Source organism: Oculina patagonica, chromosome 1 (assembly GCF_052425735.1).
Source record: "Oculina patagonica isolate OP01 chromosome 1, crgOcupat, whole genome shotgun sequence".
NCBI lineage: Eukaryota > Metazoa > Cnidaria > Anthozoa > Scleractinia > Oculinidae > Oculina > Oculina patagonica.
Window position 1 is genome coordinate 4,160,651 of NC_135758.1, and position 20,402 is coordinate 4,181,052.

Genomic DNA, 20,402 nt, shown 5'->3' on the forward strand with positions numbered 1-20,402 from the left:
GATAGCCTCGAGATTCACAAAATCGCCGCCAAAGCGACGATTTAATAATTGCCGATCTGATTTTCATTTAGATACAAAAATGTTTGTTTCTGTGATCTCATGTCTGTTTCTATGGAAAGGCCTGAAAGAATTAAATCGATCAAATCGTACAAAATACATTATGAACTAAACACAAATAGAAAATTCACGTGGTTTTGTGTCTTGAAATAAGAATGAAGAATTACAACAGACCGAGGAAGATCGGTGTTTCTTTGATTGCCTTATTTGTCTTGAAAGCAAGTCGGTCTTTCTAAAAAGTAATGCTATTAACAAGTCAACAACAAAATGAAAATGATTTTAAAAATGTTTGGACAATCCCATCTGCATTTAACAAATGGACACGGCAAAGGATATAACACACTTTAGAAGAAATGCTTCTCCTTGTCATCCTTGTGTTTTTACATAGTTTGAAATTTGCATAGTTGTTTTTAATTTGTATTTGTCTTTGTCTCACGTTTGTTTCTCAGGGAAAGTCTCTCAGTGTTTTTACACTTAATTATAACTTTCAGAAAATATGGAAACTAAACACGGTAAGTTTATATCATATTTGAAATCGTCGCTACTACAACTTTTATCGGGTAAAAAGTTCAAACGAAACGGCGAACCTGGTCTTATATGAAGAAAAAAATAAAATAACAAATTACAATAAGTGTGACAGAGAATGTTTTAGAATTTTTAATGACAGCTAAAACAATAGCGTAACAAAGGCTGAAATGTTTTTAGAAATTCTTGAGGATTTCTTTATACGTTGGAAAATATGTGTTCATTAACGGAGTTAACACCTTCAAGAAGTGAAATCAAAGCAATTCTTTTTTCACCTTTCAAAACCCGTTTCGAACTCCACGAGTCTAATGTACGCTTCTCTTTAAACAGATATTTGTAGAACCAACTGTCCAGGCCTTAGGACGCGTGATTTGATGTTTTTCATCCCGCATCCCGCCTCCCGTAATGTGCATATTCGGCCTCCACCATGATATATTCTTCCCGTATACCGCTGTTTTAAATTTCTCGTATCCCGCTGTAATCAAACCACACGGACAACTTCAAAATACGCACTTTAACCAGCGATTTGCTGAAATAACAAACAACACAGACAAACTAAACTTACAGCGAAAGAAACAAACCGAAATCTAAAACAGAAAGCGAAAAAATAACGGAAAAACACGAAACTTACAAGATTTGTGCGAACACTTCGGCGACTTTAACATACTGACAACGAAAACTTAAAAAACACCGCAGAAAACGCTAAGCGAAACAATAGATATAAAAATGCACACGAAGATATAACAAGTAATGAACCTAAAAATAACCGACAAAGCTTATTACAAGAAAAATATGCGCGACAAAAACGGAAACAAAGGACTCGACAAATAAAAACGAATAATAAGGGGCTCCGTGGCTACATACCGGCCCCAATGAACCAATTAAATTCTAATTGTTCATTAACTGATAAACGTAATTATAGACACGAGCATGTCCTTAAGAAACTGAATTAATAAATACGCAACTTAAATGAGTCCTAAAACAATGAATGTTCTAATTTAGTGTTCTCGCAAAGTTCTCTGAAATAGTCTCTAAACGAGTTCAGTTCACTGTAGACTTGTTACTCGTCATGCTCAAGAAAGCACAGTTTTGAAATCGGTCTAACGAATGTCGAGGTGTTTGTGCGAACTCTTGCCGATCTGACCAATCCATCCTTTCCACGATGAACTTCAACAATTCTGGCCAAAGGCCTTTTGCCTCGATGAACACTTTCATCCGCGACCAGGACTAAATCGTTAACCGCAAAACAACGACGAGGAGTGCACCATTTCTGCCTCAATTGAAGAGTTGGTAAATACTCTTTTAGCCAGCGGCTCCAAAATACATCTGACATGTATTGCACCTGTCGCCAACGACGCTTGCAATAATTGTCTTCCATTGCGAAGACTCCAGGAGGTAAGTTAGGGTTTGCTCGTAGAAGCAGTAAATGGTTGGGCGTCAGGGGCTCTAGATCCTTGGGATCATTGCTGACCGGCGTTAAAGGTCTGCTGTAAAGGATTCCTTGCACCTCGGCCATCACGGTACGCAACATCTCTTCGTTTACCAGTTGTTGCCCTAGCAACGCCGTCAAAATCTTGCGGATTGATCTGATCACGCGCTCCCAAACGCCGCCCATATGCGATGCGGATGGTGGGTTAAATTTCCAGGTGACGTTTCTTTGACGGAGAAACTCAGTGATGGCTCTCTGATTCCAATCTTCTATGGCTATACGCATTTCTTGCTCCCCGGCGCGAGAATTGGAACCATTGTCGCTGTAGACTGTCGTTGGGTTCCCTCTGAAACTGGTGAACCTACGCAAAGCATTAACAAAGGAATCTGAATCCAGAGAGCACGTAATCTCGATATGAACGGCCCTGGTCGTTAAACACGTAAACAAACAGCCGTAACGCTTCACGTTGGAACGCCCTTGCTTAACGTACAGGGGACCAAAATAATCCACGCCAACTGAGGTAAATGGAGGATCTTCAGGAGACAACCTTTCCTTGGGTAAATTAGCCATTAACTGTTCTCCACGGGCTGCACCAAGTTTCCTGCACAGGAAACATTCACTAAGAACTCGACGCACGGCCGATCGTCCTTTAACAACCCAATATAGTTGACGGAGATTGGACAAAACGTATTCTTGTCCGAGATGACCTGCATCTTGATGGTACTTTCGAATAATCAGGTCCGTGACGCGATGACGATAAAGCAGAACTATTTGGTGTTTTGCGTCAAAATTGATGCCAGCATTCTCTAGCCTTCCTCCAACCCGAAGAATTCCGTAGCCATCCAGCACTGGACAGAGCTTGCGTAAGGGCAAGGCAGACTTCAATTTCCTTAGATGGGGTTTAACTTGGCGTGCTGATACTTGATTTCTGGAAATTCTTCGAAGAGCTTCAAATGCTTTCGGGAAGGATAGCTTTTGTAAATGCCTGATTATCTCCATTTCGGCTACTCGAACTTCATCGACAGACAATTCTCCTCGAGGTGATTGACTAACGGAGGAACTGCTGTTCACTGAAAGACCACGATGCCTTTGAACCGACCAATTCTTGAATCTCAGCAGCCATGCAAATGCTTTTCTCAGCTTATCCCAGGAGGAATACTGATGAAATAACCTTGAGAGAAAATCTTCTGCTGGTTGATTTAATACAGCCTGGCTGAACGTATGAACATCTCGTTTGAGTTCTGGATCGTCTACAGATAGTTCTTTCAGTTGGTGGGAAGGATCACGAGGCCAAAGGCCCTCTTCTCTCGACAGGAACTCTGGGCCACACAGCCATTTACTTGAGATCATCCCATCAACTGTCAATCCTCTGCTAGCGTGATCAGCGGGGTTAAGCTCAGAGTTCACGTATTTCCACTGCTTTGGCTCGGAATGTTCGTGAATTACCGTGAGGCGGTTAGATACAAACGTATGGAATCTGGAAGACTCATTCCTAATATACTGGAGCACTGTAGTAGAATCTGACCAAAATACAGATTGTTGCACTGGTATTTCAAGCTCGGTCTTCAGTGTCTTGTCCAATTGGACGGCCAGAACCGCAGCTGAAAGTTCTAGTCTCGGAACTGTCATCGGCTTGATGTGCGCAAGACGGGACTTTCCCATGAGAAACGAGCAGCAAGCATTATCCTTCGTGTCCACCAGTCTTAGATACGAGACAGCACCAAAGGCAAACTGCGAGGCGTCAGCGAAGTTATGTAACTCGACGGTCTTCAATTCTCCGAGATCGGCAGGTTTGACACACCTCTTGACAGCTAACTGTGAAAGTTTGGGCAATTCTTCTTTCCATTTCTCCCATCTCTGACTTTCTTTCTCGTCAACCGGATCATCCCAGTCTAGCTTTAGCTTGCATAAATCCTGAAGTAATTGCTTCGCAGGAAGAATGATTGGCGCCAGGAACCCTAGTGGATCGTAGATCGAGCTTTTCAGAGACAATATATCTCTGCGCGTGTTGGGCTTATCTTTCAGAACGGCATTGAAAATGAACATATCCTTCTGCATGTCCCATCTTAGACCCAAGGTCCGCTCAACAGGAAGTCTTTCCTTGTCCAAGTCGAGGTCGAGGACTGACGAAGCTCTCTCACTTTCAGGTATCGTCTCCATAACTTGGGGTCTTTTACTGAGCCACTTGTGAAGACGGAACCCACCCCTGGAGAGAAGATCTCGTAGTTGAGCCACAAGGTTAACAGCGTGAGTAGATGATTCTACCGACTTGAGGCAATCATCCACGTAAAAGTTCTTCTTTACAGTCTCCACAACCTCTTTGCCAAATTCATTGATGTTATCTTCTGCAGTTTTCCTGAGGGCGAAGTTGGAACAAGCCGGCGACGACGTGGCCCCAAATAAGTGAACCTCCATGCGGTACTCAACAGGTTCCTGATTCAGGTCATCGTCCGGCCACCATAGAAATCTAAACGCGTCATAATCGTCTGGCGACACTCTCACCTGGTGGAACATGGCTTCCACGTCTGCTGCTAGTGCGACTTGTTCGTGACGAAATCTTGTCAACACACCCACGATACTGCTTGTTAGATCTGGACCACTTAGGAGATGATCATTCAAAGACATTCTTCTAAACTTTGCCGCACAATCAAAGACCACTCGCGTCTTTCCGGGCTTGTTAGGATGGAACACGGGGTGATGAGGTAAGTACCACAACGGTTTATCTTCGACTACAAGCTCATTCTCTGGAACTCTTTTTGCGTGCCCCTTGTCTACGTAATCTCTAATTGTTGCTTTGTACTTTTCAAACAGTTCGGCATCTTGCAGGAATCTCTTCTTCAACGACATCAACCTACGTTCCGCCAAAACCCGATTATTAGGAAGGTTAGGCACTCGCTCTCTCCAGGGAAGAGCCAGTTGATAACGACCGTCAACTAACTTGGCTGAACTCTCCATCACTGCTAGAGCTCTTTTGTCTTCAACGGACATGGAAACCTTGCAATCAGGGATCAGACCAGCATAGTCAGTCTTCCAGAATCTTTCAAGTTGTTCCATGAAGATATCTTCTTTTTCAACATTTGCAATTCTCGTGAAGTTAACACAGTGATGGCCTTTCTTACATTCCATTCTGTCTATGGGGCTCATTAACGTCCATCCCAGCGGTGAACGAATAGCGTACGGATCACCTTTGTTGCCACGCCTTTCTTCCAATACCCAAAAGGCCTCTGGGACATTGCATCCATTGTGATCAGTTCGATGTTAGTCTCTTCGATGCTTAGCAGATTGATGTCTTGCAAATGAGGCCAACTGCTAATGTCTTGGTTGGTTGGAATGCTGTGGCTAGATGCATTTACTTTGTCAACTGTCCAAAGTCTCTGAATTTCTAACTTGTCTGACCCGTCCAAGGCTTCAACCGTTAGGCTTATCTCTTGACCCGACTTCGGACTGTCTTCCTTCTCTTGCGTTGTTAAGTAAAACGTTTTCTGCTCTCCTTGAACCCCCAGACGCGCTGCCAAGCCTTTAGTACACAGGGAGACATCCGACCCGTTGTCAAGAAGGGCGTAGGCTAACAACTTCTCGCTCGAGTTCTGACATTGGACTTTCACTGGCACGATCCTGAGACACACTTTACCACTTCCCGCTTGGGTACTGTTCAACTGTCCACCTTGGGCACCTTGAGTAGGCGTAGGAATAGTAGCTTGTGTAGCTTGGATACCTTAGGAAGCCTGTGATATCTTGGTAGCTTGAGTAGTTTGGGGAGCCTGTGGTCTCTGGGTAGCTTGAGTAGCTTGGGGAGCCTGCGGTATCTGGGTAGCTTGAGTAGCGTTACCTCCACTGGCCTGGTTACCGTTCGGAACTTGTTGACAGGAAGGATGGAGCAGAGTGTGATGCTTTCTCGTACAACCATCAACTTGACATGCACCTCTGGATAGGCAACCCCGTGCGATATGACCATATTGGAAGCAATTGTGACAAAGATGAGCCCTTCTCATAATCTGAACACGTTCATCAAAGGTCTTTCTTCCAAAGTTCTGACATTTCATCAAAATGTGATTGCCGCTGCAAGCTGGACAAACACGGGTCTTCACCCTTGAATTAACAGTTCCTTGGGTGTTAAGCGTAGTGATACGGTTAGGCGATGGTTCACTCGTTTTTGAACTCGGTGGCCTTTGTTTTGAAGTTCCCCGTTTGCTGTCAGGCGTAACGTCCATAACGCTTCCAAATACTGGATTATTTGCTGCTCTTGCTTTGACTGCAACAAACGACGAGATGTCCTTGATGTTTGGTCTCTTGCCAGATTGCTGGATACCGTCTGCGACTTCGACAAACTTTGTACGAAGATGACATGGTAATCTTTGTACTATTCTTCGGAGGTTGTCAGCACTGTTGACCTCATCAATGTAGCCTATCGACTCGAGGGTGTGTTCACAGTTTTTTAGCTGGTCGGCAAACGCAAGTAATCCCGAACGATCAGACGCCTTAATTGGAGGACCCTCAGTAATCTTGCTTACAAACTTAGCCGCAATTGTATACGGATGGCCAAAACGCTCTTTCAGCAATTTCCTCGCGGACTGATATCCCTTTGAAAGATCCATAACAACGCAACAATCAATCGTCTTCTTCGCTTCGCCCGTTGTGTATTGCAATAGGTACATGAGCTTCTCACTTTCACTCGTTGCGTTTCGTTCAATAGTGTTCTCAAACGACCGGATAAAACTCCGATATTCCATTGGGTTGCCATCAAAGGTGGAGAGGTCAGGTTTAGGCAAGGCAAATCCCTGTCTTATTGTCGAGCCCAGTTTATCAAGCACGTCTTCAACGATGGCAAATTCGGAATCCACGGAATCAGTCTGAGAAAGTTCATTATCTGGAATCGGCGGGGCGTACGTAAACTCCCTCGCGTGCGGGTTCAGCCGAGAACTATAACATCATTGTCGTAAGGAACTATTTTGAGGTCGTCTTTGGTTTTGGTCACAACTCCGACATCTTTAACTTTGGATTCGCCATCGCGCTGTGAACCAAGTTCTCCAAAAGATGAACCAGTTTGCTTCGACATTTTCGGTATTGCTCCATCAATAACGGAATGATCTTCTTCGAGGATTTTTACTTGAAGAGCCGCCTGCTCTAGTTCATATTTCGCCTCTAGAATTTGACGCTCCATTTTCATTTCCTCTTGCTTTCTTAAAAGTTCTTGTTCCTCTAAGGCCCGGTTCAGACGCCGTACTTTTCATGAGCCGAACTCAATTCGAATTTGGACCGACCCAAATTGACAAAAGTATGCCTCTTGATTCAGACGCCGTACTTTTTGGCCGTTCCGAGGCCGTTCCTAATACAGTTCCAATAAAACCAGTCAAAATACATTATTATAATTTATGAATTAGGATCGGCACATGAAAAGTACGGCGTCTGAATCAAAGCTGTTCCAAAGGCATTCCACAGGCGAAATTCTCGGCCAAGCCAGGCGGGAAGAACGGGTGAGCCGTTCCAAATTGAAATAGCCGTTCTAATTTGATTCAGACGCCGATCTTTTCATGTACTTAATTCAAGGAATTAGGTTCGGCTCATGAAAAGATCGGCGTCTGAACCGGGCCTAACAGTTGTTTCACCTTGAGGCGTGCCAACGCTTCCTTGGCCTTTAACTGCTTAATAGAAACACTAGAAGAGATGCGACTTCGACGAGAGCCAGCCTCGCTTACGGAATCTTCAGGACGGATGTCAGTTTCTTCACGAGTTTCAGAACGAATTTTGACATCATCGATCCATCGCTTGATGTTTAGATCGAATTGGTCCTTTCTCTGACAATGTTCCTGGAAATAACGTCCTTCCTTTGCCCACTCTTCGAGATCTCCGGATAGCGATGCGATGTATGAAAAATGCGATTCCTCGAAGCGGCTAAATGCTTCATTAATTTCTAACAGTTTCTTCGAGACTTCTTCGACGTTTCTCGCATCCACAAGGAGGGCCTCAGTTGCCCGATACAACGTTGTAATTCTCGACAAATGTCCCGATCTTGAATTCTTTAATCGAAGACTGTCGAGGGCTTCTGCGGAATGGATTCTCCTTCGACCAAACTCATCCATAACGCGTTCCATAACGAAGTTCCATACAAATCTTCAAATGAAATATGTAATCAAACCACACGCACAACTTCAAAATACGCACTTTAACCAGCGATTTGCTGAAATAACAAACAACACAGACAAACTAAACTTACAGCGAAAGAAACAAACCGAAAACTAAAACAGAAAGCGAAAAAATAATGGAAAAACACGAAACTTACAAGATTTGTGCGAACACTTCGGCGACTTTAACATACTGACAACGAAAACTTAAAAAACACCGCAGAAAACGCTAAGCGAAACAATAGATATAAAAATGCACACGAAGATATAACAAGTAATGAATCTCAAAATAACCGACAAAGCTAATTACAAGAAAAATATGCGCGACAAAAACGGAAACAAAGGACTCGACAAATAAAAACGAATAATAAGGGGCTCCGTGGCTACACCCGCATCCCGCCAAACCTAAACCGGTGACACCTGCTGCATCATAACATGATAATCTGTTTTCTCGGGATGTTAAGAAAGCGAACTTCGCTAGCTAGCCTTGCATTATATGGCCTCTAAATAGTTGGATTTTTCTAATAGCAACCATATTCATAAAACAACAAAGCGCCAACGATTTAATAATCGCCAACTTAAACATATGCTTTTACGTACAAAGTGTTTGCCGGAATTCTGTGTTCTCAATATAGTCCGCAAGAATGATGACAGTAATAGTGGTGTGGCCTGCAGAACAGGGAGGAGGGGCATTTATTTTGTGTCACCCTTCTCTCGCGCTTTGTCGTTTTGTATTGCGCTCCCCCTATCGCCCGTTCTGCAAGCGGTGTGTGTGTGTGTGTGTGTGTATGGGGGGGGGGGGGGGGGGGGAGTCGCCATTTTTTGATGACAAAAATAACACTTTTCTGCTTTGTATCATAGAAAAAAAGAATTTGGAATGCTGACTCTTTAATATGTAGTCGGCTTCTTAGACAAAATTCGGATAACTTGTTCAGCCGTTTAACAGCAATTTTGTCAAAATCGTTCCAGACTTGCTGGTTGTTAAGTATAAACAAAGATAAATATGATCCTTCAGCTGCCATTAGGAACTCAGTCTTTAAAGCAAAATAGAAGAGGAAGTCCGGTTCGAATCTTAACTCAGGATAATTAGCAAGTATTGGATGAGGCAGAGTATGATATGAAAGCCGAATTCAATAACTGTTTTATTATTCATTCAAAATATTTCCAGAGCTCCAAATGCACAACATGAATTTAATAGGGTTTTGACAGTAGGCAAAGTACACAAATACACAACAACGTTCTGATTTAAACTTCAAAAACTCGGTTACCTTCATTAAATTTCTTGTCTATTGAAGCAAAATCTGATGACACAAAGCGATGTTTTCGAGTACAGGTTTCCATCGTTCTTGCTTACTTCGACGTAGAATTTTCGTAAAACCGCTCCAAGTCCTCCGCTGTGGCTGGATCAGGGATTTTTTCCTCTTGAAGATACGCTTTCAAAATCGATCGACTCCCCTTCCTTGCTTTTTCCGTGTTTTGACTTTCCTTGCCTTCTAATGACTTAAATATTTTACCTCTTCGTAATGCTTAAATCTAGCGGCCATTTTCGCGCTTTCAACCTGCTCGGCAGCAAAGCCTTTCAGTTGCGTGACGTCAGCGATCCTTGGGAGCGAGGTTGCGATCGGTTAATCATCCTTGGGAACGAGGTTGCGATCCATTAATTTTTTATATTGGACGATTGACGTCATTTTTGCAATCGTCCTATAATTGGACCTTCTTCCAAATTTGGTCGGCGCTAGCCGGTTAGCTGGAATTAACCGGGGATCGAAAGCCAATCAGAAACAGAGAAATATTTTGAATGAATAGCAATGAACAATATTAGTCAAAGAGTGGCGATGAACAAAACACGGATTTCCTGTAGCTTACTATTGAAACTGAACGATACAAGACGATTTCTGCAGATGAGATTTTTGTCCATTGTGTAGTCGTCTATTGCTGACGAGTTCCACTGTTTATCATTAATTTAGGAATGTCGTCTTGAAGTGCAACGTATTTAAAGATGTGATGTGTGTGATGCTGAAAACGTAAACCAAGTGTTAAAATATTGTCGTAATGTTCAATTATGAAATTGTAACTTTTGGATTTTATTTGTCCTATATGCGCTAAAATTTTCAAATTCAAGATTCATTTAGTCAATAAACTTAAAGCTTTTTGCTAAACGGTGTTTATTTCCAGCATTTTATTATTCAGTAACAATTGAAAATGATTCTCCTTTGATTATTTCTTTACAATGATTACAGAATAGAACATCATGAATGACATAGCAGAAGTTATAGATGCCATTTTTATTGGCTCAGTTGTTGCTACTTTCCTTCTCAACACTGGTCGTGCTCTCAAAGCTATCGACGTATGTGAAGAATGTATTATTTTCCTAAATATTAAAGCACTGGGGAAAGGAAATCAAATTGGTAAATTACTTTACAGCACGATCTACATTACAGTGTTCACGGCATATCGTATAATCCCTGATTATACAAGTGCAATAAAATACGGCAAGAAACTTCTTGACATTTACCGCGAGGGTGGTGAAACAGCCAACAAATGGAACAGAGCGAAAGAAGCAGCGGCTAACGAAAACCTAGGAACTGTGTTTGAATCTCTTGGGGAATATGACAAAGCTAAAGAATACTTTGAGAAAGCGCTTGCTATCAAACTTGCAATTGGCGACAGAGCCGGAGGAGCAGTAGATTACGGAATCCTTGGGATTTTGTTTAAATCTCTTGGTGACTATTTAAAAGCTAAAGAATATCTTGAGAAAGCACTTGCGATCAGAATTGAAATTGGGGACAGAGCAGGAGAAGGTAATTCTTACGGAAACTTAGGAACTCTGTTTTCATCTCTTGGTGAATATGACAAAGCTGAAGGATACCTCGAGAAAGCACTTGCGATCAAAATTGAAATTGGTGACAGAGCAGATCAAGCAGAAGTTTACGGAAACCTAGGAACTGTGTTTCAATCTCTTGGTGAATATGACAAAGCTAAAGAATACCTCGAGAAAGCACTTGCAATCAGTATTGAAATTGGCGATAGAGCAGATGAAGCAGAAGTTTACGGAAACCTAGGAACTGTGTTTAAACTTCTCGGTGAATATGATAAAGCTAAAAAGCATCTCGAGAAAGAACTTGCAATCAGAATTAAAATTGGCGATAGATTAGGAGAAGCAAGCTCACACGAAAAGCTAGGGACTGTGTTTCGATCTCTTCGTGAATATGACAAAGCTAAAGAACATTACGAGAAAGCACTTGCTATCAGAATTGAAATTGGCGACAAAGCAGGAGAGGCAAGAGTTTACGGAAACCTAGGAACTGTGTTTCGATCGCTTAGTAAACATGACAAAGCTAAAGAAAATCTCGAAAAAGCTCTTGCGATCAGAATTGAAATTGGCGAGAGAGATGGAGAAGGAAGGTCTTACGCAAACCTAGGGATTGTGTTCAGATCTCTTGGTAAATATGACAAAGCTAAAGAATGTCTCGAGAAATCGCTGGCAATCTGCATTGAAATTGGTGACAGAGAAGGAGAAGGAAGGTCTTACGCAATTCTAGGCATTGTGTTCAGATCTCTTGGTAAATATGACAAAGCTAAAGAATGTCTCGAGAAATCGCTGGCAATCTGCATTGAAATTGGTGACAGAGAAGGAGAAGCAAGGTCTTACGAAAACCTAGGGATTGTGTTCAGTTCTCTTGGTAAATATGAAAAAGCTAAAGAATGTCTCGAGAAATCGCTGGCAATCTGCATTGAAATTGGTGACAGATCAGGAGAATCAGCAGGTTACGGAAACCTAGGAAGAGTATATCAGTCTCTTGGTAAATATGACAAAGCCAAAGAAAACCTCGAGGAAGCACTTGCTATCAATATTGAAATTGGTAACAGAGAAGGAGAAGCAGCAATTTACGGAAACCTTGGAACTGTGTTTCACTCTCTTGGTGAATATGACAAAGCTAAAGAATATTTTGAGAAAGCACTTGCGATTACAAATGAAATTGGCGACAGAGAAGGAAAAGCAAGATCTTTCGGAAACCTAGGGGCTGTGTTTGAATCTCTTGGTGAATACGACAAAGCTAGAGAATATCTCGAGAAAGCACTTGCGATTACAATTGCAATTGGCGACAGAGCAGGAGAAGCAGCAGTTTACGGAAATCTAGGAACTGTGTTTCGAGTTCTTGGTGAATATGACAAAGCTAAAGAAAATCACGAGAAAGCACTTGCTATCAATATTGATATTGGCGACAGAGCAGGAGAAGCATCAGCTTACGGAAACCTAGGAGTTGTGTTTCGATATCTTGGTGAATATGACAAAGCTAGAGAATATCACGAGAAAGCACTTGCGATCAGAATTGAAATTGGCGAAAGAGCGGAAGAAGCAACAGATTACGGAAACCTAAGTGTTGTGTTTGGATCTCTTGGTGAATATGACAAAGCAAAAGAATATCTCGAGAAAGCACTTGCTATTAAAATTGAAATTGGCGACAGACAAGGAGAAGCAGCAGGTTACCAAAACCTTGGGTGTTTGTTTGATTCTCTTGGTGACCATGTCATGGCCGAAGGTTATCTGGAGAAAGGACTTTTAATTAATCAAGATATTGGAGACGCCCACCAGGAGTTTTCATGTTTATGTAACCTCACATTTGTGAAGTTATTCCAAAAAAAGATCCAGGAAGCTTTTCACTATCTGTTTCTGAGTGTGCAAAAAAGCGAAGATTTGCATGGTTTTCTGCGAGACAATGATGAATTTAAGACAGCACTATCAGACGTTCACGAATTTCCACACCAGGTTCTTAGTGCACTATTTTGTTCTCTTGAAAATCCTAACAATGCCCTTTATGTCCTAGAGCTGGCACGGGCTAGAGCCCTTGCAGACTTGATGACGACTCAGTATTCTGTTGAAAGGCAAATCTCAGCTGATCCGCAATCGTGGGTGGGTATCGAAAATACTATGAAGAAAGAAAGTAACTCTGCTTGTCTATACATTTCTTATTATGGTGCAGATATGTTTTTGTGGATTCTCAAGATAAGCGGAGTCATTCTTTTTCGAAGAATAACAGTTAATGAAAACATCGTAGGTGTCAGATTAGTTTCCAGTTTACATGATTTTTTCTCCAAAAGCTTTCGAAGCCTAGGTATTTTGTCCCAGCAAAATTGTGAAGATCGATCTTTAAATGGCATTGAAACAAAAAAGATTTTTTCTCAGGAAGAGGTACTCCCAGATTTGCGCCTTGTAGAAGATGATGACGACGGCAATCAAGATCCTGAACCGAGTCTTTCTTTGTTGTACAAAATGATCATCGCTCCTGTGGCTGACTTGCTTGATAAGCCTGAAATCATCATTGTTCCTGATCGCTCTTTGTATCAGGTTCCATTTGCAGCATTAACTGATAAAGGCGGGAATTATTTATCAGAGACTTTCAGGATCCGCATCGTTCCTTCACTGTCGACCCTCAAGCTCATTCAGGACAGTCCAACAGACTATCACAGTCAGACTGGTGCACTGATAGTGGGTGATCCTGTGGTTGGCCGGGTGCGTTACAAGGGATGTCGTAAGACGTTTAACCCATTGCCATGTGCAAGAAAGGAAGCAGAGATGATTGGACGACTGCTGGACGTTGAGCCTTTGTTAGGAGAGCACGCAACGAAACAGGCAGTTTTTGACAAGATAAATTCAGTGGGTTTGATACATTTTGCTGCTCATGGTAATGCCGAAAGAGGAGAAATTGCTCTCTCGCCCTTATGCACTGCTACTGGAATTCCACACGAAGAAGACTACCTGTTGACAATGTCTGACATTTCACAAGTTCGATTACGAGCTAAGCTGGTAGTACTTAGCTGTTGTCACAGTGGGTGTGGTCAAATTCGAACCGAGGGAGTTGTTGGAATCGCTCGAGCGTTCTTAGGATCCGGTGCACGTTCAGTACTGGTGGCACTGTGGGCTATAGAGGATAGAGCAACAGAGCTGTTTATGAAAAATTTCTACGAACACCTTGTTCGTGGGGAAAGTGCCAGTGAATCTCTTCATGAGACCATAAAGTGGATGAAAGGTAACGGCTTTACCAAGGTTTCCGAGTGGGCACCGTTCATGCTGATTGGAGACAACGTGACATTTGACTTTGGAAAATAAAAGTAAGTTTAGTTAACAAAGGAAACACCATTATCATAGCGTTCTTAAGATGGAATCTACCAGGACTTCAAGTATTAATTAGAGAAAATTATGTACCAAAATTATTAACATCTTATTGCAAACTTCTGTGTTACTGTTTCAAATACTTTATCAAAAGAAAGCACTTCTAACGGCACCAAACATCGAAAAGGACGATATTGCAAAATAGGTACACGTGAGATTTTACCTATATAGTTTCATTTCTTTTAAAGTGTTTGTAGACTTTGAAATTCATTTTCCCAGGTTTCTGATAAAGAGTTGTTGTTGGTGTTATCACGGATAATAACTTACGTCTTAAGTTTTTAAAGACTTTAAAATGAGTAGAAAATAACGCAATAGGATTTTAAATTATTTGGGTACTCGATTTTTGTTCAAATAAAATGAATGTTACTCAATTTCCTGATGGATTCCGTCTTAATTAGAATTTGCTTTGCAAGTTGTATCAAAATTCAACTTTTATTTCATTTCGTAAAGCATGGTAAGATTACTATTGTAACTGTTGTCTTCGGTTCGGCGTATCAGTAAATTTGCTTATCTCTGACAATCATCTTCTGATGGGTGAAAACTAGTTTCAGTTGTTTTTGTTAAGATATTCATTCTTCTAACTTGCCTCGGTATCTTTTTTTCTAAAATATTACATTATGCTGTTACCATACAAGTAGTTACATTAAAAAAATTCTCTATCGTATACTCGACTGTCGTTGAAGGCTTTCCGACATTTCCTCCGTGGGAGGTCGAGTCATTAGGGAAAATTAGTAGTGGGACTGGACTCAAGCGAGCCTGGATGGGGAACTTGTGCCTAACCGCTTTTATCCACTGCCCTAAAGAAAATGGACATAATTTAATGACTTGGTTTGTCTTTCTGTGTTTTTCGTGTTTTAGGAAAGAAAGAAAAACCTATTAGCAACTGTGGAGGGCTTCAGGCACACATCAAGGAAGCAATGAGCTGAGAATCTTTTTGCAAATGTAAAATATCAAGGACTTTATTGATTTTCCTTCGTGCAGTAGTCTAAGAAAGGCACCGCATGACGAATGTCTGATCTAGTGATGTACCACACAGAATTTATTATTTCAATCGAGAAGTTGAAGAGCTCTCTTGTTCGTTTCAAAAATGTAACAATGTAAAAATGCATTTAGTTAGTAATTTAGTTTTCAGTGTACATAGACGACATTTATCATAAACGGTCAGTATACAGTGTGAGAACGCGCATAAATTATTAGAACAAGGCTTAAACAAAGTAAAATGGAAGTGGTTTTTTATCTTAGGAGTGCGGAATACTAATTAAAAGATAGAGACTTTACGGATAGTTACTCGAGTTTCACACACAAGACAATCATCACACTGTGCCGTTAGTGGCTTTGTAGCATAGAACGTACCAAGTTTACAAAACACTATTTCTACTGTAAGATTTTTCTGGTAATTTATAAACTGGAATAAGGAAAGTAAGAATTTTTTGTAGAGTGAGGTCAAAATTGTTGGCAATAACTGGTTCACTTTTAAAGTAAAGTAAAGGCGGGGACAACATTTCTGGCCACTCGTTTCGTAGTCGTCGTCGTAGCACACTTTCTTCAGAGCGTAGCTTCTCTCACAGCAGCTCGCTATACTGATCTGTTTTGTGCCATTTTTGTTGCCTTTCCTATTATCTTTGAATTCCATTGACTGCAGAATTGTGTTTTATATGATGTGCGCGCTGTATAATTGAGTCGGAGAGATTGCGTATACTGTGGGTGGGGGTAATAACTCGAGGGGTGCTCATTCCACTTTGAAAATTTATTGCTTACTCTGAAGACCAGAAAGTATTTCTACATCTGCGAAAAAATTATTTTTGTCTAAAAAGTATTTGCATGCAACTTGATTTAGTCACAGCTGTAATTATAAATAGAAATTGCAATTGATTATGTCGCCGAATTTTTTTCGAATCACAAGTACTGTGAACCTTACTCCCTCTTAAGTGCACGAATTTTAATAGCAACAAACTGTTTGGGTGTGTTAAGAGTTGCTCTCGGTTCTAAATCTCGATGAGTTTGATTTAGCCTACATGAAATGATCTGATGACCCAAGTACGCCCGACTCCTGCACTTCTCGGCAGTGAACAAGGAAAGAAAATAGAGCACAAACAATTGCTTAAGTAGATACAACAACAACAACAACAACAACACTATATTGCATTCCCAGTTACAAATGGTATTGCATACAAGAAAAAAAGATAGTAATAAGAAATAAAACTTAAGACAAGGTAAGTAATAAAATCAATTAATTGACAATTGTTGCGACTGTCGATTCATTTCTTAGTGTGAAAAACAAAACACAAGTTGAACCAAGCGTTTTAGTCCACTACGCATAGGGAAATCGAAAACTTTCTCTACAACAACAAGGGTAATATAAATTCTATTATGGGTCGACAAATTTAAGATGTTAACAAAATAACATAGCGAACGCGAGCCTAATGCACGAAGTATTCTCTATATTTTGAGCAATATTTATTCTACTCAGTATTTCTTCAAAGGCGTATAGAATTGGTCATCATGATTAAAATAATTTCCAGCGTTTTCAGAAACAACTCGAAATTGTTAAAATTGCTTTAGTCATCCCAATTTTTTGCGGTACGTGTAACTAGTTAAAAAAAATCTCAAACGTCCATTGTGTTTGGAAAATGAAAAAACTTGCACTTCCTCATTCTCTAGAATCATACTAGAAAATTTCATTTTCTAATGTCCAGAGGAACGAATCACGGATTTCTGTTTTTTTACTTTCCAAACTAAACAGAATAAAATGAACTTAACAGTGTAGTTCATTCGATGCAAGGAATACGAGCAAGTCAGCTTTAGGCTTTCGTTTCAGCGTTGGCGTGGTAAGTACAACTAACCTGGTATTGTTTACATTATCTTGAACTAATATATAGATTTAGGCAAGGCAATTAATTCTGAATTTACGTAATGACATCATTAAAAGTTTTGTTAATGGGAGAAATGTCGATTAACGCGACGTTGTCGTCGCTGTTTTTGTTCTGTTTTTTTTGGATACGAATTTGTACTTGACATCGCTATTCCTCGCTTATGCGTCAAAATTCAAAACGTTTCTTCATAGCTAATTTTCACAGTTCCACCAACGGGTTATTTTACACAAAATTCACCTTAACATCATATATTTAGAAAGGGAAGCCGAATGTAAGTCAGTGTAAAGCAGTTTTTAGTGTGTGCGAGAATTAATTTTGTCAGTATTGACATTTGTAATTTGCGCATGTGCTCGCTAGAACGGTGTAACGTTGTTTTGAAGCGTTTCGGTTTGGTAGATTAATTTTATTTAGGTCGAATTATTCTGTTTTATAATTGCTCAATACTTTCTGGAATTTTATGTAGATAACTGAGTGAATATCCTTCGTTTGTGGTAAGCAATGTGAGCTTGAAAGAATCTAAACTCAAGTAACTCTCAACGAAACCGAAAATGTTTTGGCGTTAATATTTGTTAACGACTGCAAATGCACGTGTATAAAATTCAATTTACTAATAAAAATACAAGCGAGTAAAATTGAGCAGTTGATGAAATGAAAAATGCAGTTTTGGAATGCTAACTCCTATGTAGTGCTCTTAGGCAAGCATTTGGATAACATGGGTGGACATTCTCGTTTTACTATTTCGATTTACTATTTGATTAGATGCCGGATACTACGGTTGTCTTGATTTTTCACACTTTCTGAAGGCAGTCCTTATTTTATACCGTTGTTTATTTTTTCACATGGCTCGTTTTCCTTTGTTCTTCCAGGCTGATTATATTGAATAAACCCGGCTAATTAGCAACTGTCTGAAAAGCTGGGGGCGGCTTTGATTGTAACAGGGGAGAGCGGGGCTGATATCTAATATTCCCCTAGGGGATTATTAAAGTTGATAATCCCCCAGGGGAATATTACGATAATATTTCCCTCGTAGCAAAGCCACAAGCCTCGCATTACAAACAAAACACAACTTTACTTTAACTAGTAATAGTTCTCACTATAAAGCTGCCCCCGCCTTTTTATAATTTGTTTTACAGCAATAATCTAGGATTAGTGGAGTCTTTTGTCGTCATGACATTGTTTGCTGCGGAATTTCTTGTTGTGTGACACCGTTGCATCCTAAAAATATTAATTCACAAGTTCAAGTCGAATATATTACCTAGCGCGCGGAAATATTAACCTAGCGGAAATACACACAACACATTATTCGTGGTGACAACACGCAAGCTTATTTCCTGGCTTATAACATTCAAAATAATTTCCAGGCCAAAAAGCCTAAAAATTCCGCGAGTAACAAAATATGGCACAATTCAAAGATTCGAGAAAACAATTTTTGATTCTTTTTCAACCAACTCTTTGGATCAAATAATCTGACAGTTTGTTAGCGAAACGAATTACCTTGTATTACATTTTTGTTTATTACTTGTATACGATACAAACCCCCGAAAGCAAACGTTGACGCTCGAACCAGCTCTTGGAACACACGTAGCCAAGAACACGAAACCAATTGCTCGAAATCTTTCGACGTATTACTAACAACTGCTTCAAATATCACTTAAAGCAGAGAAACCGCTCGAACAAATCTGTGAACACGCGTAAACCAAAACCGGAAAACGAAATGCTGCTAGAAGATGGCGAAGCTCGAAGGTGACGAAACGCGACCTCGTGGTTGCAAGTACCCGACACCACCGTGCGCGCTTGCTAAAATATTACCCGTCACGACCGTGCGCGCCTAGTTTTGTCAAATCGAGAACGCTTCGCCCATTACAAACACATTTCTTACTTTTTCAACAAATATTCTTTGTCCTTGTATGTATACACCCGGGGACTCCTAGGGTGCCTCCTCGGGTTTGGCCTCTGGGCCAAAACCCTGCGGGGGCAATAACGTTATGACTTATTTTACCTTGACTGTTGTTACATTTTAAATACTACTGAGCAATTGCTTAATTGAAAACACGAGAAATGCGTTCCGGTACTCATGCCTCAGTCGACGTTTGCTCTTTTTCAGAATTCCGTTGCAGTTCAATCGGTTCGGTTGCTAACACACTCCAAACATTCAAACACCATAAGGTTACCTTTTTTAGTGTTCTTCGGGATCCTTTCACTGTTCCTGGCCAGCAGCTCTTTAATTTGTCATCTTCGACGACGATATCTCTAGCCTCTTCGACGTTTTCTTCCCATTTGTTTCCGCCTGGTTAAAGCTAAACAACCCTTCTGTCGCCTCCTAAGTGCTGAACTGAGCGTTTTCGCAGTCCTCTTCGAGATTCTTTGAGGATAGCAATTTCTCCAAGTTATTGCCTGGATTTGTCGCAAAATAAAAACTTTCCTTCGCAGACTCGCTCACCTCTGCCAACTTTGCAGTAAAGTGGTGAAAAATGTGGTTACAAAGTTGTCGGAACTATCAGGCAATTACAAAATCCCAATGCGTACTTTCGGAATCTTTAATCTATTGTTAAGCTTGTTTGGCAAGCATATTGATTGTTTTGGTCGGCGTATCAAAAACGAAAACATAACTTGTTTATTATAAAATTTAACAATGTGGAAACCCCAGTGCGTCTTTTCGGAACCTTTTTCCTGTTGTTAAGTGTGTCGGGAAAAACATTTCAGCGCATTTCAGCGCAACTACATCAAAACAACGAAGAAAAAAATCTTTCTTATTGTTTGAGCCACTGTTGATACCTCGCCCATGTGAAAAATAAGCCGGTTATTTTTAGGCACCTCGGCGATATGTGATTTATTCACCGAGGGCGCAGCGGGCTGCGCCCTCGGTGAATAAATCACATATCCCCTCGTTGCCTAAAAATAACCCTTACTTAACAACAATCTTTAAAAATAATTCCAGATCTACTGGTTGGAAAGTATGACGAAAGATACATTTCGTCCCTCATTTGCCACTGAAGAAACTCAGTCTTTATAGTAAAATGAAAAGAGGAGGTTCGAACCTTACCTCAGTAAAATAAAGAATGTTAGTCAAAGAGTGGCGGTGACCACAATGCGGATTTCCTGTCCCTGACTATCTAAACTAGAATATACAAGAAGGTATAGTACCTTCTCGTCCCTAGAGTCTACGATCCTTCTGGTCTGCGCTAGAGATCGAGACCTCTGGCCGGCTCTAACACCGGAAG

The 20,402-nt window shown here is 40.7% G+C and overlaps 3 protein-coding genes and 1 long non-coding RNA gene across 4 annotated transcripts in view; 2 read left to right on the forward strand and 2 right to left on the reverse strand.

Moving 5' to 3' along the window:
- The window catches only part of LOC144631397 (uncharacterized), a 130,749-nt gene that overhangs the window by 107,503 nt on the left and 2,844 nt on the right, over positions 1 to 20,402 (forward strand). The window lies entirely within an intron of this gene.
- LOC144636211 (uncharacterized) lies at positions 2,385 to 5,137 on the reverse strand. The gene is made up of 3 exons (XM_078495366.1): positions 4,247 to 5,137; positions 2,477 to 4,165; positions 2,385 to 2,435 (listed from the first exon to the last, which is right to left on the reverse strand). The coding sequence occupies exons 1-3, from the start codon at positions 5,135 to 5,137 to the stop codon at positions 2,385 to 2,387; spliced, it is 2,631 nt and encodes an 876-aa protein (XP_078351492.1).
- Positions 5,155 to 8,091, reverse strand: LOC144636222 (uncharacterized). The gene is made up of 3 exons (XM_078495377.1): positions 7,607 to 8,091; positions 5,841 to 6,931; positions 5,155 to 5,684 (listed from the first exon to the last, which is right to left on the reverse strand). The coding sequence occupies exons 1-3, from the start codon at positions 8,089 to 8,091 to the stop codon at positions 5,155 to 5,157; spliced, it is 2,106 nt and encodes a 701-aa protein (XP_078351503.1).
- The window catches only part of LOC144636229 (uncharacterized), a 117,386-nt gene continuing 107,368 nt past the window's right edge, over positions 10,385 to 20,402 (forward strand). The window contains exons 1-3 of the mRNA XM_078495389.1: positions 10,385 to 10,658; positions 10,752 to 11,600; positions 11,952 to 14,247. Coding sequence (XP_078351515.1) covers positions 10,385 to 10,658; positions 10,752 to 11,600; positions 11,952 to 14,245 — 3,417 coding nt within the window. The 3' untranslated portion in view covers positions 14,246 to 14,247. The remainder of the gene's footprint in view (positions 10,659 to 10,751; positions 11,601 to 11,951; positions 14,248 to 20,402) is intronic.